The sequence below is a fragment of the Bombina bombina genome, chromosome 1 (assembly GCF_027579735.1).
Source record: "Bombina bombina isolate aBomBom1 chromosome 1, aBomBom1.pri, whole genome shotgun sequence".
NCBI classification, from domain to species: domain Eukaryota; kingdom Metazoa; phylum Chordata; class Amphibia; order Anura; family Bombinatoridae; genus Bombina; species Bombina bombina.
In genome coordinates, this window is record NC_069499.1 from 495,065,137 (window position 1) to 495,084,221 (window position 19,085).

A 19,085-nucleotide genomic window follows, 5' to 3' on the forward strand; every position below is an offset into this window, starting at 1 on the left:
TTCTGGATGTTGTTGGCGGCAAAAAAATTTCAGTTACGTTGCGCGTCATACTTGGCGCCAAATTTTTCATTAATTTACTACCCCATTGCTATTTGCCTCTTGCCTTTTTCTATGTCAGAGGGCTATGCTATTTGCATTTTTTTCCCATTCCTGAAACTGTCATATAAGGAAATTGATAATTTTGCTTTATATGTTGTTTTTTCTTTTACATTTTGCAAGATGTCTCAATATGATCCTGTCTCAGAAGTATCTGTTGGAACTTTGCTGCCTGACATCGGTTCTACCAAAGCTAAGTGCATTTGTTGTAAGATTGTGGAAATTATATCTCCGAATGTCATTTGTAATAGTTGTCATGATAAACTTTTACACACAGAGAATGTATCCATCAGTAATAGTACATTGCCAGTTGCAGTTCCTTCAACTTCTAATGTACATGATATACCTATGAATTTTAAAGAATTTGTTACTGATTCTATTCAGAAGGCTATGGGGGGGTAGTTATCAAGCCGTCAACCTCAAATACGCTGGAATTCTGCATCGTATTTGTGGCGAGGCTGATTCGCCTTAGTTATCAAAAGCTAAAGACCGGCAAAAGTAGAATTTTGTGACGTAAGCTACGATCCGCCAGACTCAGTCCGACACAGATCGATTCTTACGTCACTCCAGATGTTCCGCACACAAGTTCGGCACAATCTGACTACTTTTGCTAGTTATCAAAAAACTAGCAGGTACGCTCGGCACTTTTCCGGCCCAGCGTACCTGGTTTTCAATCCGCCGTCCTGGAGGTGGCGGATCCCATAGGAATCAATGGGAGTCTGACCATAGCGAAAGTTCATGTTCTCTGCTGCCAGACATCCCATTGATTCCTATGGGAGCTGTCTGCACCTAACACCCTAACATGTACCCCGAGTCTAAACACCCCTAATCTGTCCCCCCCTACTCGGCCGCAACTAAATAAAGTGTTTTCCCCCTAAACCGCCGCTCCTATAATAAATATGTTAACCCCTAAACCGCCGCTCCCGGAGCCCACTGCCACTATAATAAACTGATTAAACCCCTAAACCGCCGCTCCCGGAGCCCACGCAACTATAATAAACTGATTAACCCCTAAACCGCCGCTCCCGGACACCGCCGCCACCTACATTATACCTAGTAACCCCTATCCTGCCCCCCCTACACCGTCGCCACCTATAATAAATTTATTAACCCCTATCCTGCCCCCCCCTACACCGCCGCCACTGTAATAAATTTATTAACCCCTAAACCTAAGTCTAACACTAAACCTAACACCCCCCTAACTTAAATATTAATTAAATAAATCTAAATAATATTTCTATTATACTTACCTATAAAATAAACCCTAATATAGCTACAATATAAATAATAATTATATTGTAGCTATCTTAGGATTTATTTTTTATTTTACAGGGATCTTTCAATTTATGTTAACTAGGTACAATAGCTATTAAATAGTTATTAACTATTTAATAGCTTACCTAGCTAAAATAAAGAGAAATTTACCTGTCAAATAAATCCTAACCTAAGTTACAATTACACCTAACACTACACTATACTTTAATAAATTATTCCTATTTAAACTAAATACTTACCTGTAAAATAAACCCTAAGATAGCTACAATATAATTAATAATTACATTGTAGCTATTTTAGGATTTATGTTTATTTTACAGGTAACTTTGTATTTATTTAAGCTAGTTAGAATAGTTATTAAATAGTTATTAACTATTTAATAACTACCTAGCTAAAAGAAATACAAAATTACCTGTAAAATAAATCCTAACCTAAGTTACAATTAAACCTAATACTACACTATCATTAAATTAATTAAATAAATTACCTACAAATAACTACAATTAAATACAATTACATAAACTAACTAAAGTACAAAAAATAAAAAAAGCTAAGTTACAAAAAATAAAAAATATAAGTTACAAACATTTCAAAAATATTACAACAATTTTAAGCTAATTACACCTAATCTAAGCCCCTAATAAAATAACAAAGCCCCCCAAAATAAAAAAATGCCCTACCCTATTCTAAATTACAAAAGTTCAAAGCTCTTTTACCTTACCAGCCCTTAAAAGGGCCTTTTGCAAGGCATGCCCCAAAGAACACAGCTCTTTTCCCTGTAAAAGAAAAATACAACCCCCCCAATGTTAAAACCCACCACCCACATACCCCTAATCTAACCCAAACCCCCCTTAAATAAACCTAACACTACCCCCCTGAAGATCATCCTACCTTGAGTCGTCTTCACTCAGCCGAGCCACCGATGGAACTGAAGAGGAGATCCGGAGCGGCAGAAGTGATCCTCCAAGGGGCGCTGAAGAAGTCTTCCATCCGATGAAGTGATCCTCCAAGCGGTGCTGAAGAAGTCTTCCATCCGATGAAGTGATCCTCCAAGCGGCGCTGAAGAAGTCTTCCATCCAGGCAATGTCATCTTCCAAGCGGGGTCTTCAATCTTCTTTCTTCAGGATCCATCTTCATCCCGCCGACGCGGAACATCCTTCTTCCCCGACGGACTAACGACGAATGAAGGCTCCTTTAAGGGACATCATCCAACATGGCGACCCATCAATTCCTATTGGCTGATAGGATTCTATCAGGCAATCGGAATTAAGGTAGGAAAAATCTGAAAAATCTGTTCCGATCAGACAATAGAATGCGAGCTCAATCTGATTGGCTGATTGAATCAGCCAATCAGATTTTTCCTACCTTAATTCCGATTGGCTGATAGAATCCTATCAACCAATCGGAATTGAAGGGACGCCATCTTGGATGACGTCCCTTAAAGGAGCCTTCATTCGTCGTTAGTCCGTCGGGGAAGAAGGATGTTCCGCGTCAGCGGGATGAAGATGGATCCTGAAGAAAGAAGATTGAAGACCCCGCTTGGAAGATGACATCGTCCGGATGGAAGACTTCTTCAGCGCCGCTTGGAGGATCACTTCATCAGATGGAAGACTTCTTCAGTGCCGCTTGGAGGATCACTTCATCGGATGGAAGACTTCTTCAGCGCCCCTTGGAAGATCACTTCTGCCGCTCCGGATCTCCTCTTCAGTTCCATCGGTGGCTCGTCTGAGTGAAGACGACTCAAGGTAGGATGATCTTCAGGGGGGTAGTGTTAAGTTTATTTAAGGGGGGTTTGGGTTAGATTAGGGGTATGTGGGTGGTGGGTTTTAACGTTGGGGGGGTTGTATATTTCTTTTACAGGCAAAAGAGCTGTTTTCTTTGGGGCATGCCCCGCAAAAGGCCCTTTTAAGGGCTGGTAAGGTAAAAGAGCTTTGAACTTTTGTAATTTAGAATAGGGTAGGGCATTTTTTTATTTTGGGGGGCTTTGTTATTTTATTAGGGGGCTTAGATTAGGTGTAATTAGCTTAAAATTGTTGTAATATTTTTGAAATGTTTGTAACTTATATTTTTTATTTTTTGTAACTTAGCTTTTTTATTTTTTGTACTTTAGTTAGTTTATGTAATTGTATTTAATTGTAGTTATTTGTAGCTAAATTATTTAATTAATTTAATGATAGTGTAGTGTTAGTTTTAATTGTAACTTAGGTTAGGATTTATTTTACAGGTAATTTTGTATTTCTTTTATCTAGGTAGTTATTAAATAGTTAATAACTATTTAATAACTATTCTAACTAGCTAAAATAAATACAAAGTTACCTGTAAAATAAATATAAATCCTAAAATAGCTACAATGTAATTATTAATTATATTGTAGCTATCTTAGGGTTTATTTTACAGGTAAGTATTTAGTTTAAATAGGAATAATTTATTAAAGTATAGTGTAGTGTTAGGTGTAATTGTAACTTAGGTTAGTTTTTATTTTACAGGTAAATTTCTCTTTATGTTAGCTAGGTAAGCTATTAAATAGTTAATAACTATTTAATAGCTATTGTACCTAGTTAAAATAAATTGAAAGATGCCTGTAAATTAAAAATAAATCCTAAGATAGCTACAATATAATTATTATTTATATTGTAGCTATATTAGGGTTTATTTTAAAGGTAAGTATTCAGTTTTAAATAGGATTCATTTAGTTAATAATAGAAATATTATTTAGATTTATTTAATTAATATTTAAGTTAGGGGGGTGTTAGGTTTAGTGTGTAGGGGGGGCAGGATAGGGGTTAATACATTTATTATAGGTGGCGACGGTGTAGGGGGGGCAGGATAGGGGTTAATAAGTTTAATATAGGTTGCGGCGGGGTCCAGGAGCGGCGGTTTAGGGGTTAAACTATTTATTTAGTTGTGGCGAGGTCCGGGAGCAGCGGTTTAGGGGTTAAACTATTTATTTAGTTGCGGCGGGGTCCGGGATCAGCAGGATAGGGGTTAATAACTTCGTTATAGAGGGCGGCGGTAAAGGGGGGCAGGATAGGGGTTAGTAGGTATAATGTAGGTGGCGGCGGTGTCCGGGAGCGGCGGTTTAGGGGTTAATACATTTATAAGAGTTGCGGCGGGGTCTAGGAGCGGCGGTTTAGGGGTTAGTAACTTTATTTAGTTGCGGGGGGCTCCGGGGGCGCCGGTATAGGGGGTAGAACAGTGTAGTTTAGTGTGGGTGTTTAGTGACAGGCTAGCAATAAAGCTGTCAAAAAGCCAAAGAGCAGCGAGATCGGATGAGTGATAACTATCACAGTCTGCTGCTCATCGCCCTGTACTTGGTGCGCGGCTTTTTGACAGATTTATTGATAACTTAGGTGAAATTTTGCAGGTCCGCGGCGGCGATGGTAGGCGAGCTTAGGTGGGCGTATTGAACCGGCGAAGGCAGGTAAATTAGACGCGTTGATAACTACCCCCCATGGTCTGCATTTCCGCCTTCTAATAAACGTAAAAGGTCTTTTAAAACTTCTCATAAAGTTGATGAAATTTCAAATGACCAACAACATAATGATTTATCCTCCTCTGATGAGGATCTATCTGATTCAGAAGATCCTTCCTCAGATATTGACACTGACAAATCTACTTATTTATTTAAAATAGAGTATATTCGTTCTTTGTTAAAAGAAGTGTTAATTACTTTGGATATTGAGGAAGCCAGCCCTCTTGACGTTAAGACTAGTAAACATTTAAATGCTGTTTTTAAACCTCCTGTGGTTACTCCAGAGGTTTTTTCCTATTCCTGATGCTATTTCTGATATTATTTCAAAGGAATACAATAAGCCAGGTACTCCTTTTATTCCTTCTTCAAGGTTTAAAAAATTGTATCCTTTACCAGCAATTTCTATAGAGTTTTGGGAAAAGATCCCCAAAGTTGATGGGGCTATTTCTACTCTTGCTAAACGTACCACTATTCCTATGGAAGATAGTACCTTTTTTAAAGACCCTTTAGATAGGAAACTTGAATCTTATCTAAGGAAAGCCTATTTATATTCAGGTCATCTTCTTAGGCCTGCAATTTCTTTGGCTGATGTTGCCGCTGCATCAACTTTTTGGTTGGAGAATTTAGCGCAACAAGAATTGGATTCTGACATATCTAGCATTGTTCACTTACTGCAACATGCTAATCATTTTATTTGTGATGCCATTTTTGATATTATCAAAATTGATGTTAGTTCCATTGATGTTAGATCTTTAGCTATTTTAGCTAGAAGAGCTTTGTGGCTTAAATCTTGGAATGCTGATATGATATCTAAATCTAGATTATTATCTCTTTCTTTCCAAGGTAATAATTTATTTGGTTCTCAGTTGGATTCTATTATTTCAACTGTTACTGGGGGAAAGGGAGTTTTTCTGCCTCAGGATAAAAAACCTAAGGGTAAATCTAAGGCTTCTAACCGTTTTCGATCCTTTCATCAAAATAAGGAACAAAAATCTAATCCTTCCCCCAAGGAATCTGTCTCCAATTGGAAGCCTTTCTCAAATTGGAATAAATCCAAGCCTTTTTAAAAATCCAAAGTCAGCCCCTAAGTCCGCATGAAGGTGTGGCCCTCATTCCAGCTCAGCTGGTAGGGGGCAGATTAGAGTTTTTCAAGGATATTTGGATAAATTCTGTCCAAAATCAATGGATTCAGAGCATTGTCTCTCAAGGGTATCGAATAGGATTCAGAGTAAGACCTCCTGTGAGAAGATTTTTTCTCTCACGTATCCCAGCAAATCCAGTAAAAGCTCAGGCTTTCCTGAAGTGTGTTTCAGACCTGGAGTCTTCAGGGGTAATCATGCCAGTTCCTTTTCAGGAACAAGGTCTGGGGTTTTATTCAAATCTATTCATTGTCCCAAAGAAGGAAAATTCATTCAGACCAGTTCTGGATCTGAAAATTTGGAATCGTTATGTAAAAGTACCAACTTTCAAGATGGTGACTATAAGGACTATTCTACCTTTTGTTCAGCAAGGACATTATATGTCTACAATAGACTTGCAGGATGCATACCTTCATATTCCGATTCATCCAGAACATTATCAGTTCCTGAGATTCTCTTTTCTAGACAAGCATTACCAATTTGTTGCTCTTCCATTTGGCCTAGCAACAGCTCCAAGAATCTTTTCAAAGGTTCTAGGTGCCCTACTCTCTGTAATCAGAGAGCAGGGTATTGCGGTGTTTCCTTATTTGGACGATATCTTGGTACTAGCTCAGTCTTAACGTTCTGCAGAATCTCACACAAATCAACTAGTGTTGTTTCTTCAAAGACATGGTTGGAGGATCAATTTACCAAAAAGTTTCTTGATTCTTCAGACAAGGGTCACCTTTTTAGGCTTCCAGATAGATTCAGTGTCCATGACTCTGTCTCTAACAGACAAGAGACATTTGAAATTGGTTGCAGCCTGTCGGCACCTTCAGTCTCAGTCATTCCCTTCAATGGCTATGTGCATGGAAGTTTTAGGCCTCATGACTGCAGCATTGGACACGATTCCTTTTGTTCGTTTTCACATGAGACCTCTCCAGCTTTGTATGCTGAATCAATGGTGCAGGGATTATACAAAGATATCACAATTAATATCCTTAAATCCCAATGTTCGACACTCTCTGACGTGGTGGTTAAATCACCAGCATTTAGTTCAAGGGGCTTCCTTTGTTCGGCCAACCTGGACTGTGATCACTACAGATGCAAGTCTTTCATGTTGGGGAGCTGTTTGGGGATCTCTGGCAGCGCAAGGGGTTTGGAAATCTCAAGAGGCTAGATTACCAATCAATATTTTAGAACTCCGTGTAATTCTCAGAGCTCTTCAGTTTTGGTCTCTGTTGAAGAGAGAACCATTCATTTGCTTTCAGACAGACAATATCACAACTGTGGCATATGTCAATCATCAGGGTGGGACTCACAGTCCCCAAGCTATGAAAGAAGTATCTCGGATACTTGCTTGGGCGGAATCCAGCTCCTGTCTAATCTCTGCGGTGCATATCCCAGGTGTAGACAATTGGGAGGCGGATTATCTCAGCCGTCAGACTTTACATCCAGGGGAGTGGTCCCTCCATCCAGATGTGTTTTCTCAGATTGTTCAGATGTGGGGTCTTCCAGAGATAGATCTGATGGCCTCTCATCTAAACAAGAAACTTCCCAGATACCTGTCCAGGTCCAGGGATGTTCAGGTGGAAGCAGTGGATGCGCTGATACTTCTTTGGTGTTATCATCCTGCTTACATTTTCCCACCTCTAGTTCTTCTTCCAAGAGTGATCTCCAAAATCATCATGGAACAATCGTTTGTGCTGCTGGTGGCTCCAGCATGGCCACACAGGTTTTGGTATGCGGATCTTGTTCGGATGTCCAGTTGCCAACCTTGGCCACTTCCATTAAGGCCAGACCTACTGTCTCAAGGTCCATTTTTCCATCAGGATCTCAAATCATTAAATTTGAAGGTATGGAAATTGAACGCTTAGTGCTAAGTCATAGAGGTTTCTCTGACTCAGTGATTAATACTATGTTACAAGCTCATAAATCTGTCTCTAAAAAGATTTATTATTGAGTTTGGAAGACCTACATTTCATGGTGTTCTTCTCATAAATTCTCTTGGCATTCTTCTAGAATCCCTAGAATTTTACAGTTTCTTCAGGATGGTTTGGATAAGGGTTTGTCTGCTAGTTCCTTGAAGGGACAAATCTCTGCTCTTTCTGTTTTATTTCACAGAAAGATTGCTAAACTTCCTGATATTCACTGTTTTGTCCAGGCTTTAGTTCGTATTAAGCCCGTCATTAAATCAATTTCTCCTCTTTGCAGTCTTAATTTGGTTTTGAAGGCGTTACAGGCTCCTCCATTTGAGCCTATGCATTCTTTGGACATTAAACTTCTTTCTTGGAAAGTGTTGTTCCTTTTGGCTATCTCTTCTGCTAGAAGAGTTTCTGAGCTATCTGCTCTTTTTTGTGAATCTCCTTTTCTGATTTTTCATCAGGATAAGGCGGTTTTGCGGACTTCATTTAAATTTTTACCTAAGGTTGTGAATTCTAACAACATTGTTGTCCCTTCCTTGTGTCCTAATCCTAAGAATTCTTTGGAAATATCCTTACATTCTTTGGATGTGGTGAGAGCTTTGAAATATTATGTTGAAGCTACTAAAGATTTCAGGAAGACTTCTAGTCTATTTGTTATATTTTCTGGTCCTAGGAAAGGTCAGAAGACTTCTGCTATTTCCTTGGCTTCTTGGTTAAAGCTTTTGATTCTTCAAGCTTATTTGGAGTCGGGTCAGACCCCGCCTCAGAGAATTACAGTTCATTCTACTAGATCAGTCTCCACTTTGTGGGCTTTTAAGAATGAAGCATCAGTTGATCAGATTTGCAAAGCGGCAACTTGGTCTTCTTTGCATACATTTACTAAATTCTACCGTTTTGATGTATTTGCTTCTTCAGAAGCAGTTTTTGGTAGAAAAGTTCTTCAGGCAGCTGTTTCAGTTTGATTCTTCTGCTGATGTTTTAAGTTTTTCTTGTCATTAAAGAATAAACTTATAATTTGGGTTGTGGGTTATTTTTTCAGCAGAAAATGGCTGTTTTTTATTTTATCCCTCCCTTCTAGTGACTCTTGCGTGGAGTTCCACATCTTGGGTATTGATATCCCATACGTCACTAGCTCATGGACTCTTGCCAATTACATGAAAGAAAACATAATTTATGTAAGAATTTACCTGATAAATTAATTTCTTTCATATTGGCAAGAGTCCATGAGGCCCACCCTTTTTTATGGTGGTTATGATTTTTTGTATAAAGCACAATTATTTCCAAATTCCTTTGTTGATGCTTTTTACTCCTTTCTTTATCACCCCACTACTTGGCTATTCGTTAAACTGAATTGTGGGTGTGGTGAGGGGTGTATTTATAGGCATTTTGAGGTTTGGGAAACTTTGCCCCTCCTGGTAGGATTGTATATCCCATATGTCACTAGCTCATGGACTCGTGCCAATATGAAAGAAATGAATTTATCAGGTAAATTCTTACATAAATTATGTTTTTGTGATTCAGACAGAGCATGTGATTTTAAACAACTTTGAAAGGGATACCTAGGTAGGCCGAGGTGCTTCTGATTTGTGGCTGCACATATATGCCTCATGTTACCGAATGCGTTCATCTAGTTCCCAGTAGTGCATTGCTGATTCTTCAACAAAAGATACCAAGAGATTAAAGCAAATTAGATAAAGGAAGTACATTGGAAAGTTGTTTTAAATTGTATTCTCTGTATGAATCATTAAAAAAAATTGTGGGTTTCATGTCCCTTTAAATAAGTAAGTTTTCATTGAGCATTTGAAATGTTTTAGATTGAATAAGAGCCTAATAATGTAAAGGAATTCCACATAGTAGGTATTGCACAGGAGAAGTTTTGTAGACATAGGAAGAAGTAGTTGTATAAGAGGAAGTCAGTCATAAAATGAATGCAGAAGACAATTGGGAGAGTTTTTATAAATTAAAGCAGAGATACGTAGGGGAGAAATGATAGGGATTATGTTGTAGGTTAGTCTATTTTTATTTTTCTGCTAATCCTATTTAGAACTATATTATTAAAATATAAGTTGGTCTAAATCAGATATTTTAATTATATTTATTAATTTCAAATTATGTACCTTTGTATTTTAAGATGGAATCAAGAAATTCAAAATATATTTTATCAAGGAATTAAGCGAAAGCAGCTTCCCAGCAACAAAAACTACAAAAAGCTTACATCATTTTTCAACTGTGCTGCAACATTAATGACTGAACAGCTTCAAAGTCTTGCCCTTGTCTCCATGCAAGATTACACAGATCTGATTATACAGCCACTTGTAAGTAAACTTTATTTATATACAGGGAGTGCAGAATTATTAGGCAAATGAATATTTTGACCACATCATCCTCTTTATGCATGTTGTCTTACTCCAAGCTGTATAGGCTCGAAAGCCTACTACCAATTAAGCATATTAGGTGATGTGCATCTCTGTAATGAGAAGGGGTGTGGTCTAATGACATCAACACCCTATATCAGGTGTGCATAATTATTAGGCAACTTCCTTTCCTTTGGCAAAATGGGTCAAAAGAAGGACTTGACAGGCTCAGAAAAGTCAAAAATAGTGAGATATCTTGCAGAGGGATGCAGCACTCTTAAAATTGCAAAGCTTCTGAAGCGTGATCATCGAACAATCAAGCGTTTCATTCAAAATAGTCAACAGGGTTGCAAGAAGCGTGTGGAAAAACCAAGGCGCAAAATAACTGCCCATGAACTGAGAAAAGTCAAGCGTGCAGCTACCAAGATGCCACTTGCCACCAGTTTGGCCATATTTCAGAGCTGCAACATCACTGGAGTGCCCAAAAGCACAAGGTGTGTAATACTCAGAGACATGGCCAAGGTAAGAAAGGCTGAAAGACGACCACCACTGAACAAGACACACAAGCTGAAACGTCAAGACTGGGCCAAGAAATATCTCAAGACTGATTTTTCTAAGGTTTTATGGACTGATGAAATGAGAGTGAGTCTTGATGGGCCAGATGGATGGGCCCGTGGCTGGATTGGTAAAGGGCAGAGAGCTCCAGTCCGACTCAGACGCCAGCAAGGTGGAGGTGGAGTACTGGTTTGGGCTGGTATCATCAAAGATGAGCTTGTGGGGCCTTTTCGCGTTGAGGATGGAGTCAAGCTCAACTCCCAGTCCTACTGCCAGTTTCTGGAAGACACCTTCTTCAAGCAGTGGTACAGGAAGAAGTCTGCATCCTTCAAGAAAAACATGATTTTCATGCAGGACAATGCTCCATCACACGCGTCCAAGTACTCCACAGCGTGGCTGGCAAGAAAGGGTATAAAAGAAGAAAATCTAATGACATGGCCTCCTTGTTCACCTGATCTGAACCCCATTGAGAACCTGTGGTCCATCATCAAATGTGAGATTTACAAGGAGGGAAAACAGTACACCTCTCTGAACAGTGTCTGGGAGGCTGTGGTTGCTGCTGCACGCAATGTTGATGGTGAACAGATCAAAACACTGACAGAATCCATGGATGGCAGGCTTTTGAGTGTCCTTACAAAGAAAGGTGGCTATATTGGTCACTGATTTGTTTTTGTTTTGTTTTTGAATGTCAGAAATGTATATTTGTGAATGTTGAGATGTTATATTGGTTTCACTGGTAAAAATAAATAATTGAAATGGGTATATATTTGTTTTTTGTTAAGTTGCCTAATAAATATGCACAGTAATAGTCACCTGCACACACAGATATCCCCCTAAAATAGCTAAAACTAAAAACAAACTAAAAACTACTTCCAAAAATATTCAGCTTTGATATTAATGAGTTTTTTGGGTTCATTGAGAACATGGTTGTTGTTCAATAATAAAATTAATCCTCAAAAATACAACTTGCCTTATAATTCTGCACTCCCTGTGTATATATATATATATATATATATATATATATATATATATATATATATATATATCCCATGTGTATCTGCACTCTCACTACCAATGGTCAGCAACCAGGGAATTTCAATAAATATCCAAAAGTAAGGACTGCACTCACTGGATTCAGGTAAATAATAAATTATTTAATCAATGGTGACGTTTCGGGGTTCGCAGACCCCTTCCTCAGACCCAACCTGGGTCTGAGGAAGGGGTCTGCGAACCCCGAAACGTCACCATTGATTAAATAATTTATTATTTACCTGAATCCAGTGAGTGCAGTCCTTACGTTTGTATATACAGTATATATATATATATAATAAAAAAAGAATACCACTTTTTATTTCTTCTTCTGGAGTATGTAAGGCTATCCCACAAACTAATTAAATAAAGGGATATAGAAGTGCAGAAAGAAAATGCTAGGGCATTTTATTATTGTACTGTTGGTTGTGCAATGCACTGCTTAGATCTAGCTGAAATCTTCTAGTGATCCAATGACAACAGACAAATGGGTGTAGCCGCCAATCACCAGCTAGCTCCCAGTAGTGTAGAATATGTGTATATTTTTCCAGCAATGGATTCCAGTATTTTAAGTACATTTGAAAATAGAAGTGAATTTAAAAGTGTCTTAAAATTTCATTAACTTTTGATTCTCATATACCTTTATGTTTACACTTTATAGGAAATGTGGGCAGACTTTTTGGGTTTCTGGTTTTTATCGATGTTTCTATATTTGAATATCTGCACTGGGAACTTTTTACATTTTGTATATATTTTTGACATATTTTTTTTTATGCTTTTTAGAATAACAAAATAATATGTATTAAGCTTATTGGCTGTAGTGTAAACACAGATATTTACCTTGTAATATTCTCCTTATTATTTCAGGACTCAGTTCGTGCCTTTGAACATCCAGGTTTTATAATGCGGCTGATCTTGGACAATATGTCCATAAAGTTTGAACCAAACTTTAATGATTTTGAAATTGTATTGCTGAATGTTTATGATATAATGATTAAAGCAGTGAATCTAGTGCCAAGGGTGGAATCCACGCTCTTTTCTGAATGGGTAAATATAAATAATAAATTTGCTTTTGATTTGTTATTTATCTTTCGACTCCATGTTATTTTCAGTATTTATTGATAGCAGTAAAAAAATATTTTTTATAAAGTTCACATTTAGGGGACTTTAATGTAATTTTTATACAGGCATACCATATATAATCAATACTTTGCAAAAGCTCTGTATACAGTAAAAAAGTTTTAAAATAATTTAATACTGTCAGGTGAAATTCATGTTCCTGGTGTCCTTTGCTGTGGTCAGTTAGGGACAGATATTTTTTTCTTCTTTCTAAAGAGCTTTACTGTAACAAAATAGGTATACAATACATATAACAAGTAGTATTGTGAACATGTGATACGTCAAAAGTTGAGACATTTGTTAACTATTTCCAGATTGATACGCTTAGTACCAGAAGCGTAGTCTGAGAGTTATAAGAAGGATGAGAAATAAAAGATAAGAAAAAGGAGAAAAGTTAGGGACATATATAAATAAGATTATGCCCTTGTCTAATCAGAAACTGTGTGGAATGCTGCAGTAAAAATATGTCCATCTAGGCAGTGAAGCAAGCTCAATTTTACAACAAAACCAAGTCAAATGATTAATATAATTGCAATGATGTTTCCTTAATTAATCATTTTATGGTTGATTAAATGTTGATTTTAATGTCCTTTAAGATTCACATTTAAGTTAAATCATAAAGTTAATTAGCTTTTGATAGAGGAAAAAGCATTTTCTATCAAAATGTAGTCTAAATGTCCAAATGCAATTTTACTTCTGCTTACTTTTCAAAGCAGGATCAACAGACCAAACCAACCCTCAAGCCAATAATCCTAGAAGAAATTTTAGAAGAACACAAGACAAGAGTGAGACAGTTTATAGCCTCTGAGAGTTTCTTACCTAAAGAGCATTTAAAACTGTATGATAAATACAGCTTCTTGATAAGCAAGCAGGCTGATCTGGACGTGGACCAGTTTTTGTCAGAGAACCATACATTTGAAGAGATCATGAGAGAAGTTGTGAAATATGAGAAAATCACAGATGAAATACAATACACATCTAGAAAGGTAAAGATTTAAATGGATATTAGATATTAGAGAAAAACGTTGGCAAAATACCGGGAAAAAAAAAATCAGCATTTTTGCTATCACTCTGTTTAAACAGAGATAGAGCTATTGTTTATTTTTTATTTACTTATGAAAACTAAATATGTTTTTAAAAAAGTCAACCCAAGGTGTTGATCTAGGTCCATTTTAGTATATTTGATGCCACTATTTAGTTATGTTTTTGCAAACTTTGTATTTCTCACTGAAATTATTTACACACAAAAGCTGCTGTAAAAGCTTTTCTGGGATCCACTTTGTTCAGAAAAAGCAGATATGCCTTTGCCATTGAAGGATGCTAATTGCAGCTGCTCACTGCACATCTGAAATTCATGGTGAATGGGTTAGTCAGTTAGCTTGTAAGGCTAATATGTGCTGTAGTGTATGGATAACCCTCCCACCTGACACCTCCCACCCTCTGATCTCCCAAACAGCTCTCCCCCACACACTGGTCATCACCATCTTTTGCACTGGCAGACAGTCTGCCTATATGCAGTTTAGATGTTTATGTATTTATTTATTTAAATATTTATCAGTGCTTCCTTACCATATGAAGGAAGATGCCTTCTGTCCCCTGGTTGTGGCTCCTGTTGTCTAATTTGGCAGCGAAGACCACAACATGCTCCTCTGTGCTGGATGTAGATACTATGTCAAAACTGTAAGCTGGACAAAGTACTGTGTGATGCAGTATCTATGTCCATATGGTGCAAGGGTTAATGTTTTTTTCTTATAGTCCTAACACTGAGCAGAAATGGAAAATTATTATACTCTCCATAAATAATGTGCACAATTTTAACATAAAAAAGAATCAGTAGTTCTGTGTTTCCATTATTATAAATTATCTTGAGGCAGCCATAAATCCTCATGTAACCACCTAAACAACAGCTCCAAAATCTTTTTCTTTCTTAAACCATGGAATGGCCTCTCCAGACCCTGCAATCTCTCCAGTTCTACTCAGCTTTTTACAAACTTTACATACCTCTTGATTCTTTAGCAAATAGGCTGCATAGATTAACGTAGGAAAACTAAACAGGCTGTTCCAGTGTTAGTGAAACTAGGGAATCTCAACCATGGATCATTAAACTACTGCATAATATTAGTAGAACATTTTTCTTGAATGTTTTAAGACATTTGTTGAATATGCAATCTCATCATCATAGACATCATATCATAGACTTCCTTTTTTCTGCCCCATAAATAAAGCAGTGGGGACTGTCTGTACAGTTTATTTGTGTTCTGCAATGAAATAAACTGCCACACACGAGTAAACAACTGGAACAGCGTTATTTTAGAGTATGTGTAACCATGGCCATTATGCATGCCCCCAGTGCATGGTAAATATTGCAAAATGATGCTACATATCAGTTACAAAGATGACACTGAGATATTTATTCATATGTAAAGCGAGAAAAAGGATGGCCGTTACGTATTTATAGAGAAACTGTCAGGCTTTCCTTTGTTAGAATAGCATCATATTTCAGAAAATAATTCATTTCAAATAGAACAAAGTAATAAAATGCAAGTGAGCAAAGTATTTATATCTGTGTGCTGGAACAGGTCATGTTTCATTTTTATTGAGTTAAATGTCTAATATTTATAAAGTACCTAACACCTGCTATGAAAATTAGCCTTTTAAAAGACTGTTTCATGTATTTATTTCTTCTAGTTCATTCGCTTAGGAATGTTCGAACTCCACTGTGATGAATTGATTAGGGCTTTAGCAAAACGCTCAGAGACTATTTGTGGAAAACTGATAGCGAAAATGTTCAAAGATCACCAGGAGGCCAATAAGAAGTAAGCTCTAAATGCACTTTTATAAATCTACTTGTATTTGTTTTGCATTACATTAAGTTATTGAGGGAAAGCTCCTGGGCACAGTATGGATGGGCTGTTCTCATATAATAGTTGTGTATTTCCTACAGGGCAGTTTATGTTTCTATTTCCTACACTGCTGGAGAGGCGTGAGGTGAAATGAATTACATACCTCTTAAAGCAATGAAGAGATTAAATATTACTATAAAGTAAAAAAGCATGTCTGGCTTTTATTTATTGAATATGCAAATCACACTTGTCTTATAAGAAATTAAGTTAGAATTTTTTTTTTCCAATTAGATAATGATATCCAATCAGTTTGCAGGTAAAACTCTGACTTTCTCATTGGGGCATTATGCTATTTTAACTCTTATGTTGAATTTACAGCAACAGCATTTTAAAGGGACATTAAAGGAATAGTCTAGTCAAAATTAAGATTTCATGATTCAGATAGAGCATGCAATTTTAAACAACTTTTTTTTTTTTTTTAAATTTTTAAAAGAGCTTTATTGAGAAAAATAAACTTTCATAATACAATTGGTACATTTGCAATGTCAGACACCATTTTACACCATTAAGAAAGTAAAATAAAAGAAAAATTCTGATGTTTAATAATATGTAACAGTCTAAGAGACCCCTATTACACGGGTCACATTATGTAAAATAGAAGAAAACATCAGTCTGCTACTAGCTAGGTGTCAAACAAGATCTCGGTAAATGATTAGCTCTTTACATACATTTTCAAGAATTTTCTAGTAACTAATGACATGTCTTTTTAAGGTAAAGACACGATGCTTAAGTAACAAATATAAACACAAACAATTCAGGTCTAAAAGAAGAAAGATATATAGATATGCGAGGTGTTACCCGGGTCATAGCACAGCTCACTAGTCTAAGTACTCCGATCCCCCTAGTATATACATAGTCAGGGGGGACTAGAGGGAACCGGGGGCAGGTCAGTGGCTGTATGAGAAGCAGGGGAAAAGGAAAGAAGGGGAAGAAACTAGGAGGGGTAAAGAGAAGGTGAAGGGGAAAGAGATATCAGGAAGGGTAAGGAGAGGGTGGAAAGAGAAAAAATAAATAAAAAAAAATTAGGGCACAGGACATCCATCACCCAAGGACCACCTCCCGACCCAAGTTCCAGAACTCTTACTCATCTCTCTGTTCCGGGGCCCCCCCACAGCAGCAACATTTCCGTGTATGCATCCAATGTCGCGGTCTTCACATAATGGTATTTCTCCAAGAGGAGTATATTTTGCACATTTTGTCTCCAGTCCGCAAGGTTAGGTATCTGGGGGGACTTCCATCGTTGAGGTATCAGGTTCTAAGCCCCCGATAACATCAGCATCAGGAGGCTCCTTTTAAGCTTATTTTCTATTTTGTCAGGGAAATGAAATAGCAAAATTTCTGAGATTTTTGGAATTTCAAGGTCAAGTAGTTTCTGCATCTCACGCCAGACAGAGGACCAAAAGTCCAGCAGGAGCGGACAGTCCCACCAGATATGCAAGATCGTACAGGTGCCACCGCACCCCCTCCAGCACTTCTCTGAAGCTCTCGGGTAGATCGCTCTGAGTCTAGACGGTGTGAGATACCATCGGCTTAGGAATTTATAGTGTGATTCTTGCATCCGAGCAGAGACTGACAATGTCTTTACAGCTCGGAAAATCTGCAGCCATGCCTCTCTAGAGAGCTCAGAGTCTAACTCCTTATGCCATTAAACAACTTTTTAATGTACTACTATTATCAATTTTTCTTCATTTTCTTGGTATCTTTATTTGAAAAAGCAAGAATGCAAGCATAGGAGCTGGCCCATTTTTGGTTCAGCACCTAGGTAGAGCTTTCTGAGTGGTGTCTAAATGTAGCCACCAATCAGCAAGCTCTATCCAGGTTCTGAACCAAGAATGGGCAAGCTCCTAAGCTTGCATTCAAATAAAGATACCAAGAGAGAGAAGAAAAATTGATAATAGGAGTACATTAGAAAGTTACTTAAAGTTGCATGCTCCATCTGAATCATGAAACTTTAATTTTGACTAGACTATTCCTTTAAACACAGTATTAAATTCCCCATTAAGCCCTCAATCACTACTACTTGCTGTGGCTTTTTGACTCTTTATCTGCAGGCACAATCACAAATAATGCATTTTTGTCTCTGTCTCAGACTAACAATGGGTTTTTAGATCTCAGATAAAAGCCCCTTTTTTCCTATGGGGCTGGAAAGTTGTAGATGATAACAATATATTATTAAGTCACTTTTTAACACCTTTTAGAGGACTGTTTTGCCTTTTTGACACTTCTATGTACTTGATAAGTCCTTAAAAGGGCATTTTAGACATCTTTATAACTATTTCATAGCTCTTTGCAAACAGTCTATTATCTTGCATATGTGTAAACACCTCTGAAATGGCCACAGGAGACATTAGAGAGGTGTATTAAAGGGCAAGTCAACCCAAAATGTATAAGAACTTATTTTGATTTTGTTATAATAGCATATTAAGTTAAACTGTAGCCCATTTTTGCAGCAAATACAGTTTTCTTGTAAAAAGACTTACTAGTTCTCCTGCCGTTTTTGAAATGTCTGCCTGTCTCCTTGCACGTATTTTGCGCATGCGCAATGCGTGCTTGTCGGCAAGGGAGTCATTTTAAAAACGGATCGACAAGCACGCATTGCACATGCACAAAGTACGTGCATGAGCTGAATCAACACAGAGATGTTCTTTTCAGCTGAATATTAACTAAGGATGACGTAAGGGAAAGGAGGGGACAGGCGGACATTTCAAAATGGCCGGAGGAGAACCAGTGTTAATTTTGACGACAAATTTTGATTTAGTCTTAGTTTTAGTCTTTTGACAAAAATACCATTTTAGTTTTAGTCGTATTTTAGTCATCTGAATTGTTTTAGTTTTAGTCTAGTTTTAGTCGACTAAAATCTAAAGGTGTTTAGTTAAAGGGACATAATACTCATATGCTAAATCACTTGAAACTGATGCAGTATAACTGTAAAAAGCTGACAGGAAAATATCACCTGGGCATCTCTATGTAAAAAAGGAAGATATTTTACCTCACAATCTCCTCAGCTCAGCAGAGTAAGTTCAGTGTAAAACGTTATACTCAGCTGCTTCCAGCTGCAGGTAAACAAATTAAAAAAAAATGAAGAAATGAACAGCAGCCAATCAGCATCAGCAGTGCTGAGGTCATGAACTCTTACTGTGATCTCATGAGATTTGACTTAACTCTCATGAGATTTCATAGTAAGCTTCCTTTACCTGATTGGTGAAATAATATGAGAGTGCACGATGCTAGTCCCTTCA

The 19,085-nt window shown here is 37.4% G+C and overlaps 1 protein-coding gene across 1 annotated transcript in view; it reads left to right on the forward strand.

Annotated features, from left to right (window-relative positions):
- Nucleotides 1–19,085, forward strand: part of DNAH7 (dynein axonemal heavy chain 7) — a 784,664-nt gene that overhangs the window by 48,637 nt on the left and 716,942 nt on the right. Inside the window, exons 8-11 of the mRNA XM_053698573.1 lie at nucleotides 10,018–10,201; nucleotides 12,692–12,871; nucleotides 13,660–13,929; nucleotides 15,632–15,759. Coding sequence (XP_053554548.1) covers nucleotides 10,018–10,201; nucleotides 12,692–12,871; nucleotides 13,660–13,929; nucleotides 15,632–15,759 — 762 coding nt within the window. The remainder of the gene's footprint in view (nucleotides 1–10,017; nucleotides 10,202–12,691; nucleotides 12,872–13,659; nucleotides 13,930–15,631; nucleotides 15,760–19,085) is intronic.